This window comes from Hyperolius riggenbachi, chromosome 3, assembly GCF_040937935.1.
Source record: "Hyperolius riggenbachi isolate aHypRig1 chromosome 3, aHypRig1.pri, whole genome shotgun sequence".
Taxonomy (NCBI): Eukaryota; Metazoa; Chordata; class Amphibia; order Anura; family Hyperoliidae; genus Hyperolius; species Hyperolius riggenbachi.
The window spans coordinates 260,341,045-260,367,014 of NC_090648.1; the positions used below are offsets into that span (position 1 = coordinate 260,341,045).

At 43.9% G+C, this 25,970-nt stretch overlaps 1 protein-coding gene and 1 long non-coding RNA gene across 2 annotated transcripts in view; one reads left to right on the forward strand and one right to left on the reverse strand.

The window, feature by feature from the left end:
- Positions 1-18,662, reverse strand: part of SLC26A5 (solute carrier family 26 member 5) — a 101,933-nt gene extending 83,271 nt beyond the window's left edge. The window contains exons 1-2 of the mRNA XM_068272678.1: positions 18,561-18,662; positions 9,443-9,624 (exon numbers count right to left, since the gene is read on the reverse strand). Coding sequence (XP_068128779.1) covers positions 9,443-9,597 — 155 coding nt within the window. The 5' untranslated portion in view covers positions 9,598-9,624; positions 18,561-18,662. The remainder of the gene's footprint in view (positions 1-9,442; positions 9,625-18,560) is intronic.
- A 219-nt stretch (positions 18,663-18,881) lies between these two features.
- On the forward strand, positions 18,882-24,270 carry LOC137563588 (uncharacterized). Its single transcript, XR_011030383.1, has 2 exons — positions 18,882-19,053; positions 23,958-24,270. It is a non-coding gene; the product is annotated as an uncharacterized lncRNA (long non-coding RNA).
- The last annotated feature ends 1,700 nt before the right edge of the window (positions 24,271-25,970 follow it).

Consider the following 25,970-nt stretch of genomic DNA (forward strand, 5'->3'; position numbering starts at 1 on the left):
GGCGGGGAAGAGGCGGCGATCCGGGCTGACTGACGCGCTGAGAGGCAGAGCTGCGGCTCATAGCTCTGCCTCTCACGGAAGCGCTGTCCGGATTGCCTCCCGGGGAGTTTGGGGGGGATTTAGATAGATTAGAGCGGCGGGAATGCAGCGGTTTAGTTAGGGCAAACATACTAAACACATTTGTTAAATAAAAAGATTTTTTTTTGAGACTTCAGATTCTCTTTAATGCTGGGGATACACGGTATGTTTCTGTACCATGTATCGGCCAGCTGATAATATTCAGCTGGCCCGATCAAGCCGCTCGACTCCCACCCGCTCGATCCCCCCCCGGCGGACAATGGCAGGGAATCGAGCACTGATAAGGAAGCGCCGGCGGGGATGAGCGGTAATCGATCCGCACGGACGAGCGGGGACGCGGCTGGGGTCGATCCGGCGGCTAATAGGCCGCCGGATCGACCCGTGTATTCCCAGCATAAACCACCAGCAAGCATGAAAATACGCAAAATAAATTTGATAGTACTTCTTCACCAACTTTTGGGTACTTTTTCATTTGTAAAATGCTGAAAAGTTAGTTCAAAAAGAAGAAGCCCATATGAAATTAATTTTTTCTCTCAAGTTTTCTCCTAAGTGATATTTTTAAACTTGTCAATAAAATGCATTTTAAATCATCAGCACACAAGAAAATATTTAAATAATTTTGATAGTACATTTCCACCTACTTTTTGATACTTTTTCAATTGCAACGTGCTGTAAAGTTATTCTAAATACAAGACGAAAAATTTTCCTATAAGAAGACTCCGGAGAAAATGTTGATTGCATAGGGGCCAGGGTCACTTTAATCACAAACAAAACTACAGTTGTTAATCTTACCCGGTGCCAATCAAACTAAATTTCAAATAGTTCTTTAACCAGTTAAGCCCAAGTGGATGAATATATTCGCCCAGCAGGAACCGCTTAGCGGCAATCTGGACGAAAATATATATATATATATATATATATATATATATATATATATATATATATATATATATATATATATATATATATATATATATATATATATATATATATATATATATATATATAATATATAAATATATATATATATATATATATATATATATTCATCCAGCGGTGTTTCGGCGGGTGTGCTCTTGTAACGGGTATGTGCTTGCTTCCCACCGCTATTACAGGGGATCAATTGCGCAATGGCAATGAGTGTTCCAAACACAAATGGAATAACCAATACTGCTACATGTGCTGGGAAAAAGTACAAAATTTATTATGTGACATTTACCACAAAACTGCTGGCCTGTACAAGGACAAACACTTAAAAAATAGCCTAAAAACATGAATCAGCATGATGAGCACATGAACAGATGATTACCAATGACCTTTGAATTGTGTGAATTATGCCCAGGTGGCCTGGCCACAAACCTATGCACAAACGTGGGCAACACTACAATTCTTCATTGGTCATGCCAATATCCTTATCTATGATCTGCCACCTACCAAAGGATGGTATATGTCATGTCCAAAATCGCCCAGCATCAGCCTATGCAAAAAATGGACAGACTACCGATCCGATTTGGTCGTGTGTGGCCCCACCACCGACGCACACCGAGGCCTCAAAAAGAGCTCACAGTCCTTGTTTGAATTTCAACCTGACCATAACCAGATTCAGGACAATCTTCAGACCTCTGTGGAATTATTCCCATTTGAATCACTTACTGACGGTGTACGTCTGTATTAGACTAAATGTCCGCTTAGTGACTGCTCCCTAAAGGAAGCTGTATAGGCAGGGTCTTCATAAGGAAATGTGTCAAGATGATAAAGTTCTTACCAACTCGTTGCGGCTACTGGTGGTTGACTCACGGTTTTTTGGCGTTTAGGTGGCGTTCTGGCTGAAAAGGGTCAACTTCAACGCGTCCGCACATGCGTCTGGCCGCTAGGTGTCCAGTAGGGCCTGGTTCTGATCTTCAATCTTTAGGGGGCTTGCGGAGAGGCGTCCCTACTATCCGCGCCGCTCCCCTTCCCATCGATCATCCCACACTGGACCGTGTAGTAAAGTTCCTGTATGACGCCGAGCAGGCAGCTGTGCGTCTATGCGGCCATGTGTCAGGACTTCCGCGTGAGCGCCTGTGAGTGTTCCCCTGAGGCAAATGATCCCCTGTGAATGAATCAACATGCTTTCAATTACGAGGCATCTTGATTCATGTTTCTGTCTGGGGTACCGTATAATAAATGTGCTAACCTATATATAAAAAACAGGACGTCTTGTCTGCTTTTGGGAGGCAAGCCCACCACTTCCTCCAAGCACTTTTAAAGATTTTATGAATTTTTATCCTGCTGGCGCCTCTGTTCAACGTTCAAATACACTGCGTCCACTCCCGGTGGAGGGGAGTACTACCCCCTTTGTTTCATTACTACAGAGAGAAACTTCTTAGCCCTGAGTGAGGACAGGCCTACTCTCCTCACCTGCCTTTATAGTGGTTGCCTGAATGGTAACCCATGTTTGTGAGTATAATTTTTCTCACTTAACCATTTGATCAAATCATCTTAACATACTGCACCATATTGGGCTCTCGGTTTTCTTCTTGATTCATAAAACAGAACATCACAAATGGTAAGAAAAAAAAGAAAAAGAAAAGGGGACCGAGCACTTCCTGATCATGAGCAGGAGAGTGCTTAGTGGCCCAAAAAAGTACAATTGAAGTAGGAAAAATAAAATACATGACACATGAAATGAAGACACACACACACACAAACGTTAATTAAAAAATAAAAATGACAGTTTAACCACTTCATGACAAAGGACATATATATACATCCATTGTATTTGTGGCCAATGCACCACCAGTTTTTTACTAAATGTGGCACATGGGGTATCGTTTTAACAGAGTTGTAGAATACATTTTAGTGTGTCTTACAGCTTGGACCCCCATCACATAAAAAGTAGGTAGGGACAAACTCCATCAAAACATAAAAATTAATTTTCAAAATTATGATCAAACTTGGGATGTGGTAACATTAACCGTGATAAGTTGTAGAATACAGTTTAGACAGTTTTTGGGTTAAAGCGAACCTTAAGTCAAGTAAAAAAAAAAATGAGATTTACTCACCTGGGGCTTCCCTCAGCCCCCAGCAGCCAATCGGTGCCCTCGCAGCTCCGCTCCGATGTCCCAGGACCCGCCGGCGAGCACTTCCGTTTGGCCGTCACCGGCCGACAGGCATGGGAACGCGAGTGATTGTTCGCGTTCCCAGCCTGTATATCACCCCCTATGCTGCTATTGCGACCTCCTGGTCGCAATAGCAGCATAAGGGGCGATATACAGGCTGGGAACGCGAACAATCACTCGCGTTCCCATGCCTGTCGGCCGGTGACGGCCAAACCGGAAGTGCTCGCCGGCGGGTCCTGGGACATCGGAGCGGAGCTGCGAGGGCACCGATCGGCTGCTGGGGGCTGAGGGAAGCCCCAGGTGAGTAAATCATTTTTTTACTTGACTTAAGGTTCGCTTTAAGGTCCATGTCTTGTGTATTCTTTTTAATCACAAACTGAATCAAAAGCAATTAAATGTTCGCATATTCTGTACCAAAATAAAAGACTTGTAAAATGATAACAAAGTTACAGAATATAAAAGAAAAAAATATATATATTGTTACCTTAGGAATATGGCTTTCTAAATATGTATGCCATGAGGGTATAATACTATTATTTTTGCAAATAAGGTGTTGTAATCATTGATAGTGTATAACGAGAAAGAAAAAAAATAAAAGAACAGAAAAGGACACCTTTCTTTCCAAATACAATACTGTCACCATACATTGTGCTAGGAACAAAATCTAAATGTTTTAATAACCAGGATGAATAAGTATATACAATTTGTGGCTTTAACTTATAGTTAGCACTGTTTATTGTAAAGCTATACTGAATGTAAATGGAGAAATAGTGTTTTTTTCCCCTTATTTTCCCTTTAAAATGCATAGAAAATAAGGTAATTACTAAACAAAATTATCACATGCTAAAAGCCTAATTTGTCCTGAAAAAAAAACTATATAGATCATTTCGGTGTGATAAGTAGTAATAAAGTTATTGGTGAATTCATGGGAGCAGCGCTGATATGTGAAAGTTGCTCTCGTCTTGAAGTGGTTAAACAAAAAACAAAACAAACAAATAGTTACCTTAGGGACTTTTTTTTTAATATGCATGTTGTGATGTATATGTATGTTGTGGTATATTACTGTTATCTCTTGCCTATATGGGCTTGTAATTAGTGATGGATGCAAAACTGAAAAAAAATGTACTAGGGAAATATTTTAAACGTTGCAATAACTGGGACAAATAGGCAAATAAAATGTATGGGTTTTATGCACATTAGAACATTTTATTTTAAAACTATAACGGCCAAAATATGAGAAATAATGTTTTTTTTCTTTTTTTTTCTTATTATTCCTGTTAAAATGCATGTAGAATAAAATAATTCTTAGCAAAATGTACCACCCATAGAAAGCCTACTTGGTGGAGAAAAAAAACCCAGATATAGATCATTGTAATAAGCAGTAATAACATTATTAGCAAATGAATGAAAGAAGCGCTGACAGGTGAAAATTGCTTCTGTCCTAGAGGTGTAAACACCTGCGGGCTGAAGTGGTTAAAGAAGTTCGTATTTAGCAAGTATACTTGTTCCTCAAAGTTATAAAATGGAGAACCAATAGGATATATTCTTCTCCTTAATATAATTGTTACAGTCTGTATTATATAATTACTACATTAAGGAGTGCCTGATTAAACACACTATTCCATGACAGGGATAGGATTAGACATATTCACTTATGCAAGTAATGGCAATTACAGTTTGTCTGCGGCGGATTAAGGGAAGTCAAAATACATCCTCTTCCTGAAGTCATAATTACTTTAGCAGCTATAAAGAGACAGGGGAACACAGAGAATGCTCCACCTAGTTAACAGTTACAGGAAGCAACAGAAGATTTTAAAGGGCTCCTCCTACTCTCACTTCCTCAGTGCATTAGTGATAACTACTTACAAAATAAGACTTATCACATCAAGACAGGATTATTGCAGATTTATGGAATCCCCATAAGGTCCAGTGCCAACTACAAGCGATTTTACAGCGCTTGCCAATCGCCAGCATTACATTAATTATCTTGACTCGGGGGTCTGATTTGTTTAACAGGCTTAAGTGGATGGTATAGCTCTGCTTCAAAAATGCTTATAAAAGTAAACTATGAAGGAAAGCAGGTCCGGCACCAGTCTGTTAGAGCAGTGTTTCTCAACATTTTATTGGTATGTACCCCTTTTAAAACCCTGTACTCAACAAGTACCCCCTAGCATAGTAAACATTATCACAAGTACCCCTTGACAAATATATATTTAATCATAGTACATTATAATTGGTTCTAAACAATTCCAAGCATTTACTATTGCTTTTAATTAGCTAAAATACTAATTTGGTGCTGTTTAAATAAGATGTATAATTTTCTAAGACTCTAAATTTGTTATTCTTGGCTAAGTATATCAAGCCCGAGTACCCCCTGGAACCATCAGAAGTACCCCCTGGGGTACGCGTACCGCATGTTGAGAACCTAGGTGTTAGAGTACTGGGGAACTTTTGACCGCCCCACTGCGATACGGACCACCTGAGCGCAGAGTCTAAGTGACCACGGGTCTTCACCTACGACCCCTTGAGGGGGAAGCAGGACCACAACCCCTTGAGGGGGATGTGGAAACTTAGCTGCCTAGTGCCCACCAGGTTGCGCTCAGAATAATCCCACAGTGGTTTGGAGAACAGAATGACAGTGCTACGTGGAGAAGGCAGGATCAGAGATTTAAGCCGGAGTTCAGTAAACGAGCCAAGGATCAGGACAGGCGGCAGACTGGAGATGTCGAGGTCACAAGCCAGAGGTCAGGGCAGGCGGAGAAGGATTAGTGGTCGGGGTCACAAAACAAAGATCAGGGCAGGTGGAGATCAGAGAATAGTCGAGGTCACAGGCCGGGGTCACAACAGGAATCAACAGGATATAAGCCAGGAACAACTAGCACAATGCCACAAACTGTCAGAACCAACAGCACTGTCATAGAGGGCAGTGCTGCTTATATACTGTGGCAAATTGAACTTGGTGCCGAACGACTGCGCATGCGCAACTTTCTGCACGCGCACAACAGTTGCGTAGCACCGTAAACAATGTGGAAAAGCCATAAAACTCAGCCCGTTCGCGTGTGCGTGCGTATGGACACGCGCACGTGACCTCTGATGCCTGCCAGGCAGGTGAGTGTGACAGTCTCAATGCTTCAGTAGTAATTTATTCCAACAGGTACAGTAAAGTCATATGGGGGGTACAAAAGGGTGGCCTGACAGCCGTTTGCAGGTTCCCCTGCTTCGTCAGAGGCCAACATTGGCCGAAATGGCTGTCAGCAGGCACGTGCACAGGGGGGTGCTCTGGGTGCCCAGGCACCCCCCTTTTTAAAATCTTAAAAAAAGCCCCTCTCGCCGCGCAAAATAAGCTCCGCCCCCGATCGCGATAAGCCCCGCCCACCCGTGGGAAGCTCCACCCCCGCCTGGGACACTTTCAAGTGAAGAGGCCCAGACAGAAATCCTCCACCTAGCACCCACAGTGACCTCTCCCTCCCCCAGCACCCACAGTGACCTCTCCCTCCACCTAGCATCCACAGTGACCTCTCCCTCCACCTAGCATCCACAGTGACCTCTCCCTCCCCCAGCACCCACAGTGACCTCTCCCTCCATCTAGCACCCACAGTGATCTCTCCCTCCACCTAGCACCCACAGTGACCTCTCCCTCCCCAGCTCTAGCAGTGATCCTGCCTACCCCAGCACCCACACTGACCTATCCCTCCCCCAGCACCCACAGTGATTTTTCCCTCCCCCAGTGGCTACCCTCCTGTCCCCTGCAGCACCCACAGTGACGTCCCGTCCCAAAAGCAGCACCTATAGTAACCTCTCCCATAGCCAGCTCCACAGTGGCCTCTCACAACACCCAGCATCCACTCCTTCCTCCAGTAACCACACTGACTTCTCCCAGCACCCACAGTGACCTCCCCTTCCTCCAGCACCCATACTGATCTCTTCCTTCCACAGCACCCACAGTAGCCTACTCTTCCCTCAGCACCCACACTGACCTCTACCTCCCTTAGCAGCAACTATGCCATTCATGGCAGCACCCAAAGTGACCTCCCACCCCCTGCACCCACAATGACTTCTACCTCCCGAGACCCACAGTGATCTCCCCCAAAGGACCCACAGTGACCTCCCTTTCCTCCAGCACCCATACTGACCTCTACCTTCCAAAGCACCCACAGTTACTTCTCCCCCCAGCACCCACAGTGACCTACCCTTCCCCCAGCAACCACACTGACCTCTTTCCCCTAGCAGCAACTATGCCATTCATAGCAGTATCCACAGTGACCTCCCACCCCCTGCACCTACAGCAATCCCACCAATATTCAGCACCCACATTACACTCAACCAGTAACCCCCACTATAGCAAGCACCCAGTACTTGCAACAATCACCCAATAATCACATCCGGCCTCAATATGGCACTTAGTACTTGCATCAAACAGCAACATGACACCCAGTACCTGCACCCCTTCACCCTATAGCTGGCACCCAGTACTCACACCTACATGGCACAGTACTTGCACCCAGCCCCAACATGACACTCTCTACTCACACCTGCACACAGCCTCCACATGGCACCCACTATCTGCACCCACATAACTAGTACTAGCACTCAAAGTACCTGCACTCAGAACCCACATGACACAATGCTCAAAGATAGCTAGCACCCAGGCATGGCACCAAGTATTTCCACCTATGTGATACCCAGTACCTGCACCCAACACCCACATGTTTCATCTGCAGTAGTTCCAGTTGCACTAAGCCTCCACTTGGTGCTTAGCACCCACACCAAGCACTCACATATGACATCCAGTACTTGCACCCAGAACTCACAAGGGACTGAGTACCTGCAAACAACACCTACATGATGGTTGATACACACCCATACAGCCAGAATCCACATGACACCCTGTGCCAGCACCCAGAACCCACATGGCACCCAGCATCTGCCTTTAGCACCCACATGACAATACCCCACTAGCCAGCACCCATCACCCATATGTCGCCATGTGCTCACTCCCAGTACCCACTTGGCACTCAGTATTTGCACCTAAGACCCACATACCCCCATAATCAACACGCACATGGCACAGTACTCAAACGTCACCAAGTTACAAAGCCATTACATGCACCTAGTACCCATCCATGGCCAGCACCCAAATAGCACCCAGTACCCATCCTTGGTCCGAACCCATATGAGACTCAGTACTCTCCCATGGCACACATCCAGACCGCACATGGCACTCCCTACTCACTCATGTCCAACACTCACATGGCTCCCTGTTCAATTAGCACTCACATGGCACCCACTATTGTTTATCACCATCTGCTACTCATTCAGCACTCAATACTGCATAGCACCCACTGCAAAAAAAACATCCAATACAAACTAGACCTTGGTACCCAAAGCAGCTTGATACAGACTTTACTGCTAACTTGCTAAAACTTAGCGCCGGTTAGTGAATCAAGCCCCAAGTATCTGCACCCAGGCCTAAAATTGCACCCAGTACTCACACCTGCACACAGCTTCCACATGGCCCCCGCTATCTGCACCAAGCACCTACTTAACCAGTACCTGCACCCAAAGTACCTGCATTCAAAACCCATGTGATGCCCAAAGCCCACCCATAGCCAGCACCCAGTACAGGCATGGCGCCAAGTATTCGCACCCATGTCACATCCAGTACCTGCACCCAGCATCCACATGACATCCAGTACATGCACCAAGATCTTACATGGCACTAAGTATTTGCAATCAACACTCGCATGAAACTCGATACCCAATCATAGCCAGAACACACATGACACTCAGTACTTACACCCAGAACCCACATGGCACCCAGCATCTGCATTCAGCAGCATGACAATCAATACCCCCCTAGCCAGAAACGAGGTGGGGGGCATGCGGGGAAAGGCATTGCCAGGCCCCTTTTTTAAATTTGAGCACCCCCCACTTAAGGACCCTCTGCACGGCCCTGGCTGTCAGGCCGCCCTTTTGTACCCCCATATGACTTTATTGTACCTGTTGGAATAAATTACTAATGAAGCATTGAGACTGGTGCCGAACCTGCTTTCCTTCTTGGTTACCAAATGTGAGTTCTTTTAGGTAGAGAGCACAGTCTGTTCAGCTTACAACTGCCTATAGCCAGTGTGCAACGAGTGCCAGTCATTCCATGTTCTCTCTCCTCTACTTAAAGTAAATAATGGTTTCTTTCCCTACCCCTGTTATGCAGCAACATTGTTACTTACTATTGAAAAGTGATAATGCCTATAGGTCGGTCTCACCTGCAGGACTGTGAAATTTTGTGAAGAACAGACACTGGCTGTTTGTTTCTTGGATGCAAATTCCGTTGGAGATATTCCTGGGTGTAAATGGGCCTCTCTACGTAGTACCTTTGCCTCTGACAAAGACAGTCATCTTCGACCGAAACTAGTTCCATAGCACATTTCAGGTCTTCTGGAAGTACCTGCACATAATCACAGACAATTGATAGTTTTACTCTGCAATCAATATACAGTGTAAAAAATTACTCTATTAAAAACAAGGCTTTACTGAAAATTAAAGTGTTGTGGGTGGATCCACTGGTCAGACAGACTTGTTGGAACAGAAAAATGCAGGCAATGAGACTTCAGTGAAAAAAATGTGAGAAGGTGGGAAAAACAAAACAAAACAGAAAAGCAGTCATTATGGCCCAGTTAACATAGTAGGTGTCAGGGTGCAGCAGCCAATACTACCAAGCAGAAAAGCTACCTTCAGCGCCACTTCCTGTCATTTGCTCATCATGTTTTGACCCTCATGGGGACACTAGACCACTGAACATTTGCCGATCCTGGACGCTGCAAGTAGAGTCAAAGACGAGACAAAACTACAGGATCTATTGAGCCGTTTATGCGGACAGCAAACCTCTGTACCATTGTTAGAAACAACAGCTTTTATTGATATGGATCAAAGCAGCAGTTTATCCCTTTAAATTAAACCTGAGACGGCAATGCAGATAAAATTTATACATACCTGGGGCTTCCTCCAGCCCCCTCCAGGCTGATCGCTCTCTTGCCGCACTCTGCGGCCTCCTGTATCTTCCGTAATTGGCTCCGGTAAGTCTGCCGGTCCGGAGCCAACTGCGCATGTGTGGCATGGCCCTGCATATTTCCCCATCGTGCTCCCATTGCATGGAGCATTCGGTGCCTGCCTAGTACTACTGCTCAGGGGCAGAACGGTCTCAGCCATGGGAGCCTAACGGAGAAGCACTACCAGTCAGACTGTGCCTGCACCAACTAGCCAACTTACTGGGGCTGGAAGATACCGAAGGTGGTGAAGGACGGCGAGGGAGCGATCAGCCTGGAAGAAGTCCCAGGTATGTATACATTACCTCTCCTACCTCATCTCAGGTACACTTTAAGCATCAATTCCTCCAGAAATGACATGTTTACCTCCCTCAAGTGTCTGCCTGAGCTGGCCCATAATGTGTGGCATTAACTGCAGATTGCCAGGAAAGTGGCGTTTCTTCTGCAGCGATAACACTTTGCTAGAGATCTGCAGTTTACCAGATTAATAAAAGTGAAGAACAGCTTGAATGACTGCCACCTTTATAAAAAGTTAGTTAATTATATGCAAGCGCCAACCACCATATTTATAAAGGGGTAATCAGCATTTTCACCAATTTATAGATTGCCAAATAGAGTTTGCCAGTTTAAAAGTTGAGAATGCTACAGTGGAGTAAACACCTTTTCACCAGTGTTGGCGCAGATTGCCACTGATCCATGATTGCAATATACAGTATGTCAGTAGCAGCTATTTTAAAGCCAATTGCCTTTTTTAAAATGCAGTATTAAAGAGACACTGAAGCGAAAAAAAATATATGATATAATGAATTGGTTGTGTACTATGAATAATTACTAGAAGATTAGCAGCAAAGAAAATATTCTCATATTTTTATTTTCAGGTATATAGTGTTTTTTCTAACATTGCATCACTCTATAATATGTGCAGATTACACAACACTCAGCATTCAAAATGAGTCTTTCAGAGCAGTCTGTGAAGTAATGAACTCTCCTCTAGCAGAGGAAAAGTAAACAGTTCAATTACAGTTGAGATAATAAAAGTCAGATAACAGCCCTCTAAACGACTAAGTTAGTCGGAGAGCTTAATAGCTTTTTTGCATAGAGATAACAACTGGAGTTTCTCAACTCTTCCTGTACTGGAAACAATTACACTGATGTATCTGATCTTAATGTTTTTTTTCTTAGCTGTACTACACATACAAATCATAATATCATCATTTTTTTTTCGCTTCAGTGTCTCTTTAAGCAGCATTAAAGTAGAAAGGAGTATTGCTCATGGGATATTTCTAATTTTGGCCTAAAAGGTAAAAAAAAAAAAAAAGTTTGTGGTTTTTTTTTTTTTTTTTTTAACTTTGCTTTTATTTTTCATTGGCTTAGTCACAAGAAAGTATACTGTGTTCCAAAATGCCATACAGAGTAACAATGGTCACATTGGTATAAAATCCATTAAACTTAAGATTTTTAAAGGTTATCTTCATAGTTCTTTTGGATGTAGTGCTAATGCAGGAGAGAAAAAAAAAAGAAAAGAAAAAAGGAGAAAATACTGTTTATGCATCAAGCTGCACAGCTATAATAAATCTAGCTTTTAACTACAGTTCTGAACTTCTTTTTGTATGACAGGAACGGCAAAAGTCCCCTTTCAAGTATTAACCAAGAAGGCTCAACATGAAAGCAGCACTTCATAGCATAATGCAATGCACTTAGGAACATCCTTGAAAAGTACTTTAAAATTAGGAAATTGGTAATGAGTGCCAAGGATCCGAAGATGACTTATTTCCTGCTCTTTCACAGTTTTTGCCTATTTGTAAACACAATGCTGTTGATATGTACAAGTATATGATTAACGAAAAGCAACTATGGAAAAAGTTATGCAATTGTTGAAAAGGAAATCGGTAATCAGGAAAGAGATAACTTATCAGGTTAAAAGGCACCTGTCTTCATTGATACATCTGGAGCAGATTGCTCAGGAAGACGGAGCCAGACTACTTGTTGACAATAAGTAGTCAACAAATAGTCTTATAGACTGTTACCTATGGCCTCAATTAATATGGGGGAATGGAAGAATTGAGGAAGAGTATTTAGGAAGTAAAGATGACCACAGCTCGAGATTACCAAAACCTTCCTGAAAAAGGCTAACGTTAATTGGTAGAAACGCGTTGGTTTCTTTCCTATTTGTAACAATTGGTGAAGATTGTGGACAAGAGGCGAGCCATAGAAGCGCGCAGCGGCCGCCTGTAAGCAAAGTTCCAGAGATCTTTAGTGGTGACGTCACCCACAATAACCAGTGCAAGCTGTAACCGGCTGGGCCGAAGTGCGGCGAGCGGACCCTTGTGTTTAACATACAGAAGTAACGTATGCCGCGTCCGGACACCAGCGTGCAAACTGTTTGTTACCAGACGGCCCCGGACTCGTGGTGGTGAGATTTTTAGGGGAAACGGAGATATTAGGAGCTGCATGGACTAACTGTGGAAACACACCACACTACAGAACTGTAAGTGCGAACTCTTGCTATAAACTGCATATATCCCAACCTGAGGGTTTATGTTGATTGAAAGTCACAGTAAGATATTGCTGGAGGACATAACTGGGACAGGTTCCCTACTGATGTGAGAGACTAATTACTCATTATTTTATTCTGCAATTTTTTTTATATATTTTTCAATATTTTCCATTTTTGTGTACACACATAGAAGCGAAATAGAGGTAGTAGGGCCCTTCTGTTGTGGGTGTGTATGCGTGGTGCAGATTGGATGAATGAGCCAAGAGGCTGTCTTATTTGGTTTTATATAAGATTTGAAATAAAAGAAGTGCACATTTATAGCGTGTTAGACTTATTATATATATATACTTGTTGACAGGTGCAGAACTGCGGCCACTAACAATACAATTTTCCAAACTATTGTTTCTAAACAATTATTCCTAATAATGATAATGAAATTATCATTTGGGACCACTAATGGATAAAAATCGAAGCAATCCAATCAGATTGACGGAATCAATCCGAACACTGGATAGATTTCCTTAAAGAGAACACGAGGTGTGTTTAAAGAATGGTGTCTGCATACAGAGGCTGGATCTGCCTATACAGCCCAGCCTCTGTTGCTATCCCAAACCCCACTAAGGTCCCCCTGCACTCTGCAATCCTTCATAAATCACAGCCGTGCTGTGAGGCTGTGTTTACATCTGTAGTGTCAGTCTCAGCTGCTCCCCGCCTCCTGCATAGCTCCGGTCCCTGCCCCCGTCCCTTCCCTCCAATTAGCAGGGCGGGAAGGGATGCAGGCGGGGACTGGAGTTCTGCAGAGGCGGGGAGAGCAGCAGACTGACACTATAGAGATAAACACAGCCAGCTCTGACAAGCTGTTTGTCAGCAGTGTGGCTGTGATTTATGAGGGATTGCAGAGTGCAGGGGGACCTTAGGGGAGTTTGGGATAGCAACAGAGGCTGGGCTGTATAGGCAGATCCAGCCTCTGTATGCAGATAATATTCTTCAAACCCACCTCGGGTTCTCTTTAATCAGGTCAGAATGGTTAGGAGATTTTTGTCCGTTAGTGGTCCCAAATGATCATTTCCATTCTTTCATGCGAATAATTGTTCGTAAACGATCATTTGGCAAATTGTATTGTTAGTGACCACCTTAACTGACAGTGGCAGTAATCTCTTGTTTGCTCTTATGACCAACCAAAAACAATTCAAGGTACTCTACTGACCTACTACTGTTATAATCCACTAGATGGCGTAAAGGAGTTTCTACTCACACAGACCCCAGTGTATGTCAGAACTGTAGATCCCCTGACAAACCTGGCCCAAAAGAGGGTACCATTGAGTTTTATCTGCAGTATCGCCAGGCGGACCATGTGGTACACAAGCTCTGACAAAGCCTAACTTGATGAATACTCTAGTACTCTGGTGTTACACATAAAAAAAACCCAAAATGCTAGGAATAAAAGTATTTAATCTTGTATCATCTAAAGAAGGAGTAACGGTATGTTTTGTTATATAGGACAAAATGAGATAAAATTGTACACCTGCTATTGAGGGACATTACATAATTGATGCAGTATATTACCCCCAAATCAGTAGAATATGATACTGTAATTCTACTGATATTAAAGGCTTGATATCTCAGCACTCATAGCATCTACACACTTCAATTTTGAGAGTAGGGAAGGGACCCCCCAAACTACCTCTGTGCCAAATAACAGCCCCCCAATCCCACTGGTTCCTGAGATAGGGGATATCAACACTATCCTGTGAACCAGCGGGGGGGCTATAATTTGGCACAGAGGTATTTCGACGGGGTCCCCTCCCTACCCCATACTGTCAACATTTGGAGTGTGTAGGAGCCATGACTAGAAGTACTGAGAAATCAAGCCTTTAAAATCAGCATTATGCAAATCAGGAAGGAGCTGCATGTGATGATATTTTCACCTTACAGTTCCTCTTTAACATCCTGTCTTATTGAGCTAAAATTACAAAGATTGTGAAACTGAAAAAGGGTAAGGGTCAGCCTGACAGCACAATAGGTAGAGAATTCTGAACAAAATGGCAGCTGTTTGTTGCCTCTATAGATTATGGAGATCTGATTGGTTAATAGCAAGGTACCATGTATCCTAAAACTCCCTCAGAGCGGCATTATTTTTTTTTTGCTTATCTATAATGTAGAACTTGCCTTTTCAAAAACAGTATTTGTATTCTCATAAGTTCCAACATGTGTTGTCTGAAACAGGCATTTGTCTTTACTATCAAAATCTTTGACAAAATAAAATGTTTGTACATGCCATTTTTATTTGTGATATTAGCAGAAATATTTGGATGAGTCAAAATGTTAGCAAAGTGTGATTTTTTTTTTGTGCACACACACACACACACACACACACACACACACACACACACACACACACACACACACACACACACACACACACACACACACACACACACACACACACACACACACTTGGGAGTTGATGGTGGCAAGTGACCATGTCAACATCTCTTCATGGAAGACTGAAAGACAAAATTAACATAAACAGTAAACTATATATGGAAATTATGGAAAGAATTACCTGTACTGTTGCACGAATATACATACAATTCATGTGTATGTATGGACAAGTCATGAGCATATCTGTTAAATTTCTGATTAAAACTTAATTGAAGAAAAAACAGAGAGCTACAAAGTCTTATCACACTTTTTATCTGTAATATGCATTTACCTTACCAAGCACATTTTTGACACAGGGGTCCATATGCTATTCACTTTTTCTCCTGAGTTTTCTCCCAGGTGATATTTTCACAACTTGTCAAAGTGCTTTTTAACTACCTAACGACTGCGTCACGCCGATGGGCATCAAGTCCTGGAGCTGCAGTTTAGCAGGGAACGCGTACGCGATCGTTCCCTGCTGGTTCACGGAGCTCCGCGATCAGCCTGCTAGCTGTGACCTACCAGACTGTTTAGAGCCGAGAGGGGAAATAAATCCCCTTTGTTTACATTTGTACATCGCTGCGATCTCCTGCAGCGATGTACGAGGGACACTTGACTGTCCCTCAGAGCGGCTCGTTATTCGTTGCCTCTCATTGGCTGATGCCTTTGAGAGGCGGGGAAGAATGCCGATCACCATCCTATGGCGATTTAGGACGATACAGGGGGGAAGGAGGGAAGGGTTTATGTGTTATCTAACTTTTATAAAAGGAGACCCCCAAATGACTGTCCTTTTCCCTTTAAATGGGTCAAGGGGATTGTTTTTGACCCACTGCCTATTTCATGTTAAAACAAGACTTTAAAGAGAACCCGAGGTGTGTTTAAAGAATGTTATCTGCATACAGAGGCTGGATCTGCCTATACAGCCCAGCCTCTGTTGCTATCCCAAACCCCACTAAGGTCCCCCTGCACTCTGCAATCCCTCATAAATCACAGCCATGCTGTGAGGCTGTGTTTACATCTGTAGTGTCAGTCTCAGCTGCTCCCCCGCCTCCTGCATAGCTCTGGTCCCTGCCCTGGTCCCTTCCCTCCAATCAGCAGGGAGGGAAGGGATGCAGGCGGGGACTGGAGTTCTGCAGGAGGCGGGGAGAGCAGCAGACTGACACTATAGAGATAAACACAGCCAGCTCTGACAAGCTGTTTGTCAGCAGCGTGGCTGTGGTTTATGAGGGATTGCAGAGTGCATCTGGCCCACTTGCGCTGCCGTCAGGTGGCTGTATTCCTCTCTTCCCAACCTCCCTTCCTGCAGAGTCACGAGCGGGTGATAACAGGGAGTTAAAACTCACCTGATCACCGATTTCAGCAACATGACTCCATGGCAACAGGGCATCACATGACATGCCGTTAGGACATGCAAGCAAATTACACGCTGCCAGCCAGTGTGTGATACACTGGCGTGTCATGTGATGCCCTGTTGCTTGCCATGAAGACCTAACGTAGGAAGTGGTGAGTAGGGGAGTTTTAACCGTTTTTATCCTTTCACTGCGACTCTACAGGGAAGGACGAGGGAGAAATTTCAGTAATGCCGCTCGCAGTCTGTAGCATGCAGCCTGGGCCGGGCAAAGTTTACCCAGCCCTGGGTCAGATACTCACCTATAGAGAGGGACAGCTCTGAATCCTTGTTAAAATCTCCCCCCTTCGGGACTTATGTCCCTGAGTACTTCCACAGATGGGCGGCTTCATACTGCGTATGCGTGAGCACAGCACGGAGGAAGCACTCACGCTGTGCTCCAGTGTACACTGTTCCCAGCTATTATCCCAGGTGACATTTGTCCATTGGGGAGCTATTTTACAGTTATTGCAGAAGAGTATGCACACTTTATCCAATCTTTGGCAAGAGTGACAAGATTGTTCTCTTCTACCACCATTCACATCAATGTATACTTAACCTCCCCATTGGTATGATTACTTTGGGATTTTAGGGTCTAACAGTGGTGCAATTTTTTCACAAGCTTTTAGACCCTAAATCCTACCGCTAGATACATCAGTCTACACTTCACTCCCCTCCCCTGGATCCAGCACTGCAAGGTAGCCGGCTAAAGATGTGTCTGTCAGCCTCAGCCCAGCGAAGGTGAGTTACAGACGCTAATTATATAAATGAACTTTTAATATGCACAGGCAACGCATTTCATGGGTCTCTGCCCACTTCCTCAGGCCAGATAATGCGCCAAGAGATATCGCAAAGGGCAGGGCTCTCTTGTCCTTTAGTGTCTTGGAATTTGTTATACATGTTATTCATCCTTTTACTTTTGTCATCAGAATTACCAATTCTGTATTTTGTATAGTGGTGTATACAATTGCTGCATTCTTATGTACCCTATGTTTGTGTCTTACTTTGTACAGTGCCATGGAACATGTTGGCACTTTATAAATCAATAATGATCACCTCAATTGCCTTTTATTAGCCTAGCGCTTTTGGAATCGCTGGTGATTCCAATGTGTGGCTGAAACAGCTCCGGTGGGTCCGCACTGTGAATATAGGGAACATTACAGCTAAACCATTCAATTTGCAGGTAAGCATTAGAGATGAGCCTTCCCTACCTCTCCCTCTCGATTGTAAGCCTTTGGGCAGGGTCCTCCTCCTTTTGTGTCCTACCTGATAATGCACCTTCATTACTGTGCACCCATACTATACAACTTGCCTAATCTCCATGCTCCCATCCAGTGCATTTCCTGTACTCATACTGTGCTGCGTTATCTGGTTTGCATGTATTCCTATATTGTCTTATATTTCATTGTCATATATTGTCTTGTATTTCACCCCTAAATATTGTCTGTAACCTAAACTAATGTCCAGCACTGTGTAATATGTTGGCGCTTTATAAATAATGCTTTACATGAACTGGAATTATCAGGGTCTGAACCAGATATATCGGTACTAATTGGGCTAAACAGATTCAAAATTAAATTAATCAAGTCTGTAAAAAATACAGTCATTAGCTTTTCAAATCTGATTAGCACATGCAGAAATCCATCTCCAGATCAGACCCTCTAATCCTGAATCCAGTGAAGCAAAAAAAAAAAAAAAAAAAAAAACATGCCAAGTTAAATTTTTTTTACCATATCAGTAATCTATCAATAACGATGGAGATCAGGATATATAATTATTAGTAAAAGCATCATACTGTAATACATAATGACACCTTTAGATAGGCACAGCATATGAACATATCCAATAATTATTAGCAGTAATAGTAAACATACACAATGTAGCAAATATAATGCAATATGAATTGCCTGCTATACAGTGATGTTGAATGATGAGTACAGGTCATTGCTATGTGTGTGAACTGCCAAGGAAGGAAGATGATGCATTTTACAAGAACACCAGCCAGCGCAAGTTTATCTCAGTTCACTCACCTTAGGACTATCTTCTTGTATCCTGACAGCACAGTAGCTCTTTATTCCGTATCGTAGTTATAATTTAACAGCAGCACCAGCACCTGGCTTGTGACTTAGGGAACTATCAGATCCTTGAAATATGAGAAGCAGCTGATAGGACGCCAGTACGCCTGTGTAGGTAGAAGAGCTCCCCCTCTGGCAGACGGAAAATGTAGTTCTTAGTTCATTGAAAACCAGCACAGACGTCCACAGACAAACTACCATGCCCACAATGCATCGCGCCCGAGTTAAAGGTTAACAAGAGACTATTTAAATCGGCTCCTCCCACTGTCTGCTGTGACATTTACATGTAGGACAAGTTCTGTGTGTAGCTGTGTCATCGTGACTGCGTTGTGCTGTGCACATGATGCCTAGGAGGCATACCATCCAGCTGTATATTGTAAAAACCTACCTCGGCCTTGCTCGATAACTAATTTCAATGAAGAATAAACGTGTGAGTGGTTCGCACATGGTAAGTTATGGTCTATAGAGCTTGAATATACTAACTGTCCCTACTTTGAAAGGAACAGTCCCCACTTTTTAATGAAATTTATCTGCTTTTGTTAGTCCCTCTTTCAGGACTTCTGTATAAATCTGAGTAAAGTTTTTATGCTTACAAACAGCAATTTGAATGTTAGTGTTTCCAATTTTAAAGCTCGGTGTAGTTTGCCTTCTTAAAGTGACAGGCCCTCTCCTGGGCCTGTCGTTCCTGCACTGGCTCCCCTTGAGCAGTCTTTGACTGATGGGTCAGAGACTGCTCTCTGCCGCTGCAGGGAGAGCTTTGGGAGGCCAAGTGCTCTTGAAGAAGGGCCACTCTGTACTGTGAGCACACGTACTCACGCAGTACGGATTGGCCCGTAGTCGGGCGCACTCAGGCTTCAGAAGATTGCCAAAGCCTCCCGCAGTGGCGGACGTGAGCAGTCTCCGGCCCATTGGTCAGAGACTGCTCACGGGGAGCCAGTACAGAAACGACGGGGCCAGGAGAGAAACTGGAAGGCTCTATAGGACCCAGAGCCTTCCTTCTCCTTAGATAAGTGTGTATATATGAAGGTATTTGTAGTAATTTATTTTGTGAGCAACTGTGGTTACCTGCAATGCATCACTACTGAATATGCAAACTATCTTTTTATGCCCCTGACCCCAGGCTTACAGCGGTGCACCTGGACGCCCAGTAACTTGGCCGAGTCGCTCATGACTGGCCGTGCGCTTCTGCGACAGTGGCAGGATAACCGGCCATCCAGGGGGGAACAGGAGCCGAGTGGCCTTGATGGGGCTGGAGAAAGCTCCAGATGAGTATGGAACCTGAGACTTATTTTGTCTCTTTCCCATAGGGAATATGAAGGCTGACATTTATTTCCTTTTAAACAATGCAAATTGCCTGGCTGCCCTGCTAAAGGTGCGTACACACGCACTACTAAATGCAACGATGGGTCCTTCAGCCGACAGTATGCACGTGTGTACGCGCTGTCAGTGGACTGATAAGGCTGTTTCTGAACGATCTGCACAGCGGATCGTTCAGAAACAGCCTTATCAGTCCGCTGACAGTCCGCTGCCCAGCGGGAGTCCGGCGGACCCGTCGTTGCATTTAGTAGTGTGTGTACGCACCTTATGCCTTTTTCTAATACTCTTAGCCATGGACCCTAAACAAGCACACAGAGCTGATGTTTCTGTCTGGATTAGCCATCTGCTTGTTTTAGGTGTGCAATTCACACTACTGCAGCCACCAAGCTCAGCAGGACTACCAGGCAACTAGTATTGTTTAAAGTAAACCTGAGATGGCGTAATAAAGATTTGATACTTACCCAGGGCCTCCTCCTGCCCAATGAGCACCTTGCTGTCGTCCTAAATGCCTCAGTTTTACCACGATCTGTCTCATTAATCTGGTGCGCCAGTCGGGTCTTCTGTACCTGGACGATTGCGGCTGAACAGAGGCACTCGGGAGGATGGCGAGGGATGCATCGGTGCTCATGGGGCTAGAGGAAGCCCCAGGTAAGTATCAAATCTTTTTATTATGCCATCTCCGGTACACTTTAAAAGGAAATAAATATAGTAGCCACCATATCCCTTTTAGTTCAGGTGTGGTTTAAAAATAAAGTAAACTTGAGACGTGGGCGGGGCACAACATTTTTACTTACCTGGGGCTTTTGTACAGCCTCCTGTAGGCAGTCAGCTCTCTCGGCACCCTGCTGGCCTAGTCAGATGTGCTGCTGCAGTGGAATGAAAGTCTTCAACCCAGGGGCTTCTGTGCATGTGCTGTTCTGGGCCGTGAGCCTCAATAGCTTGTAACAGTGCAGAATGTAAGCCGGATCAAAGGGGCTGTGCATGGACTTTACCAAGGCTGACCATGGCAGAATGGAGGGGACCAGATGAACACCAAGGGAGCTGACCAACTACATGGGGCTGGAAGAAGCCCCAGGTAAGTATAAATCCTCTTGCTCATGACGGGTACACTATAATATACTAATGGTTTTGAGCTGATTAAAATTTTATGCCGTTTGGATTTGGACTTTTAGTTATACAAATTGAAGGGAAAAAAATGCTATCCATATTGCATTTTCCCGAGATAATCCATCAAATAACAAAGTACTGCATAATTCCTTACTGAATGAAATCCCACATGTGGGAAAAATCTTGGGAATGGTCATGCAGTTTTCTGATTAATTACCAAACAATTACCACATGTGTGAAAATATTAGTGAATTTGGAAAGAAAAGTGTTAAATACCGCATGTGTTTAATTACCGGACATGACATTTTTACTGAACTTGTCTTAGTAAATTGAAGCCATGTGCAAGCTGCATGGTAACATGGAAGTCCATTGACTATCCTGTTACCATGCAGAGAGTGTTTTCATGCATTTTGATATAACGTATGTGAGAATGCTTTATAACATTGTGCACACTATTTCCTGTTTGGTTGTATTGTACTGTGGCTGCCAACATCCAGGCTATAACATACCCTGTCGGACATTCTGTGTGCCAGGAAATGAGTGCACGAAGTCCTATTTGTTGCATGCTTTGTGTAGTGTGAATAAGTCAACAGCCTCCCTGGCAGTATAGACTAGACTGACTCATCTAGGGAAAAATAGCTGAAAATGGTATGGATGAGTCAGGCTTGTCCACTACTTCTAAGGCAGCGTTGTTTTTTTTCGCATGAGTATTTTTGCATAAAAAAATTTGGATCTGCAAATTTTGTGCATGCTCTGGAAACCTGAATGTGAAAATTCTGATACAAAAAACAAGGTTTCTGCCAAAAAAGCTAAAATGTGGGGAAATTGTAGCCTGGAAGGAATGGAATTTAAATTAAATCATTTATTTTTGACATTTTGTATTTGAATTTTTTTTAATACTCAAAATGTATATTAGACCCATGCTTGACAGATTTTTGTAAGTCACAGGCTAAAATGTAATGAAAATTAATTGAACCACTTTGTGCACAGAAATCCAGCTGACCTAGAACATCAGGGAAGTTTATATTACTTTTGATTACTTAGTAAACAGAGTGCCAAGTTGATACCCTTTTGTATCACATGGATTCTGCAGCTTAGAGACACTGAAGCGAAAAATAATGATATAATGAATTGGTTGTGTACTATGAATAATTACTAGAAGATTAGCATCAAAGAAAATATTCTCATTTTTATTTTCAGGTATAAAGTGTTTTTTCTAACATTGCATCATTCTCTAATATGTGCAGATTACACAACACTCAGCATTCAAAATGATTCTTTCAGAGCAGTCTGTGAACTAATGACCTCTCCTCTGGCAGAGGAAAAGTAAAAAATTAACTAACAGTTGAGATAACAAAAGTCAGAAAACAGCCCTCTCCACGACTTTGAAAGTAGTACAGCTTAATGGCTTTTTTGTATAGAGATAACAGGAGTTTCCTAAATCTTCCTGTACTGGAAACAATTAGACTGATGTATCTGATCTTAATGTTTTATTTCTTAGCTGTACTACACATACAAATCATAATATCATAATTTTTTTTCCGCTTCAGTGTCTCTTTAAAGGGAACCTTAACTGAGAGGGATATGGATGTTTCCTTTCAAACAATACCAGTTGCTTGTCAGTCCTGCTGATCTCTGACTGCAGTAGTGGCTGAATCACACACCTGAAACAAGCATGCAGCTAATCCAGTCTGACTTCAGTCAGAGCGCCTGATCTGCATGCTTGTTGAGGGGCTGTGGCTAAAAGTATTAGAGACACAGGATCAGCAGCAGAGTCAGGCAACTGGTATTTTAAAAGGACAAATACATATCCTTCTCAGTTTAGGTTCCCTCAGTGGTCACACAATGGCCAGTGTCTCTGCCTACAAGTGACCATAATACAATCAATCTCCGACAGTTAGTACTGTAGACATAGTGCAGTTATTGCCTCAAGAAAGGTGCAGAATCCAGGCTCATCTCATGTAAGAACTCTTGTTGTATACCTGAAGTGAGAGGGATATGATGGCCCTATGTATTTCTTTTTAAACAATGTTAGTTGTTTGGCAGCTCTGGTGATCTTTTTGGCTGCAGTAGTGTATGAATCACACATTCAAACTAAACCGGTCACAAATCGGTTAACCCCTTGCACACTCTCACACAGTTTGTATGTGTTTTAACTTTAGCCCTATAACATGCATAATGCAACATGCAAGCATACAATAAATCAACCTATCAAAAGATTAGGAGCACATTCAATGATTTTGCTGAGACAGCGACTCCTGTGAAGATTGGCAAGTTTGTTGAATGTTTTCAAACACTTATGAATACATTTTAAGGGTGTTTTTCAGCCAATGAACCAGGGAACCTAATTACAGTAAACTGCACCATGAAAAAAAGAGCAATACACGAGGATTCTCAACGACAGGCAGTCTGCGAAGAAACTTGGCCTTGGGCTCCAGTGGACATTTCATCATGACAATGGCCCAAAACACACAGCAAAAGTGGTGAAGAAATGGTTAGCAGACAACAACCTTAAAGAGAAACTCCGACCAAGAATTGAACTTTATCCCAATCAGTAGCTGATACCCACTTTTACATGAAAAATATAATGATTTTCACAAACAGACCATCAGGGGGCGCTGTATGACTGATTTTGTGCTGAAACCCCTCCCACAAGAGGCTCTGGTACCGTACGGTACTCTGGGCAAACTGCAACAATGTAACAATGACACACAGGAAATGGCTGTTTATAGCTGTCTGTTAAAGCCAGAACAGCTACATAATCTGCCCACAGTAACAATGTCACCATGTAATACATGTCAGAATGTGAATCTGGGAGAGGAAAGATTTTACAATGAGCAAACTCTGACTAAATCATGTATACATAATTATTGTAAAAATTAAGCACCTTTTTATATTAAATTAATTTCACTGGAGTTCCTCTTTAAGGTTTTGGAGTGGCCCAGCCAGAGACCTGACTTGAATCCAATTGAGAATCTGTGGAAGGAGCTAAAGATCAGGGTGATGGCCAAGAAGACCCTCCAACCTGAAAGATTTGGAGCTCATTGCTAAAGATGAATGGGCAAAAATACCCATGGAGAAATGCAAAAAACTGGTCTGCAATTATAGGAAGCGTTTGATTGCTGTAATAGCCAATAAAGGCTTTTCTGTTGGTTATTGAGAAGGGTATTAATAATTTTGGACTGGGCACTTTTTGCTCAAATGTAAATAAAAGCTGAGAAATGTTTTTTCCCCACAATAATGCCTTGTGTACATTGTCTTATCTTTTGGGAATACACCGATGTAGTTTCCCATCAATAAATTACTTAAAAGTAACAGTCAAAATTTGCCAGGGGTATGAATAATTATGGGCAGCACTGTATGTTTGACCACTGGGTAGTGTATAAGGATTTATAGCGTGATTGCATGCAGCATACAAGTTGCAAATTACCGTATATAAATACTCACATATAAGCCTACCCGCATATAAGCTGAGGTACCCACTTTCCCCCCGAAAAAGTGATTGACTCGCATATAAGCGCCCCCCCCACCACCATCGCCCCCTCCCCAGTATAGCTCCCTTCATAGTATAAGTAGCCAGACGTGCCTTTAGTATCGGGCATCCCCCTTACTTAGTATAAGCCAGATTTGCGCCCTGTATTAGACAGCTCCCCATCACCAGATGTGATCCCTGTATAAAGAATCCCTCCCATAGCCAGCTGTGCCATCTGTGCTAGACATCCCCATGTACCCAGCTGTGCCCTCCTTGTATCAAGCATTTCCCCTCCTTAGCTAGATGTGCCCCAAATGTGCCCAGGAGATTACCTGAAACTGCTGTTCCCTGCATGAAGGTGTTGGTCTTTCCGCCAGATGATCTGTGCCTGCAGAAATGTCTTTGGCTACTCATTAGCCAGATGCGCCCAGGAGATCAAGTGCTGTGGCCTGCATGAAGGTGGCCATCTCCTCACCATGCCAGCTACTTGTGGAGGATGGCTCCGATCCGTACAGTGACATCAGTGCCGGGGTTCCCTCATTAAGCTGCCCATCTCCCCTCCATGCCTGCAGAAATGTCGCTGACTACTGGTGCAGGATCGCTCCGCCAGCGGGTCCAAGCCTTTAGTAATGTCCCCAGCTACTTGCACTCCGATCTGTAGTGCCGTTGTGCAGTAGTGACGTCAGCGCCGGGATTCCCTCATCAGCCTATGTGATGCTCTTGCTGTGTCTCAAGATGCCTCTAGATGGCGTCATAAAGATGACACAGCAAGCGCGTAAGCCAAGGCTGATGAGGGAACCCCAGCGTGACGTCACTGCTGCACAATGGCACTAATGAGCGGAGCGATCCCGCACAAGTAGCCACGGACATTTCTGCAGGCATGGCAGGGAGATGGACACCATGCTGATGAGGGAACCCCGGCGTGACGTCACTGCTGCACAATGGCACTAATGAGCGGAGTGATCCTGCACAAGTAGCCACGGACATTTCTGCAGGCATGGCAGGGAGATGGACACCATGCTGATGAGGGAACCCCGGCGTGACATCACTGCTGCACAATGGCACTAATGAGCGGAGTAATCCTGCACAAGTAGCCACGGACATTTCTGCAGGCATGGCAGGGAGATGGACACCATGCTGATGAGGGAACCCCGACGTGACGTCACTGCTGCACAATGGCACTAATGAGCGGAGTGATCCTGCACAAGTAGCCACGGACATTTCTGCAGGCATGGCAGGGAGATGGACACCATGCTGATGAGGGAACCCCGGCGTGACGTCACTGCTGCACAATGGCACTAATGAGCGGAGCGATCCCGCACAAGTAGCCACGGACATTTCTGCAGGCATGGTTAGGGAAATGGACACCATGCTGATGAGGGAACTTCGGCGCTGACGTCGCTACCAAACTGCAACACTACTGATCAGAGAGCAGGTAGCTGGGACCCGCTGGCGGGAGACCGACACTT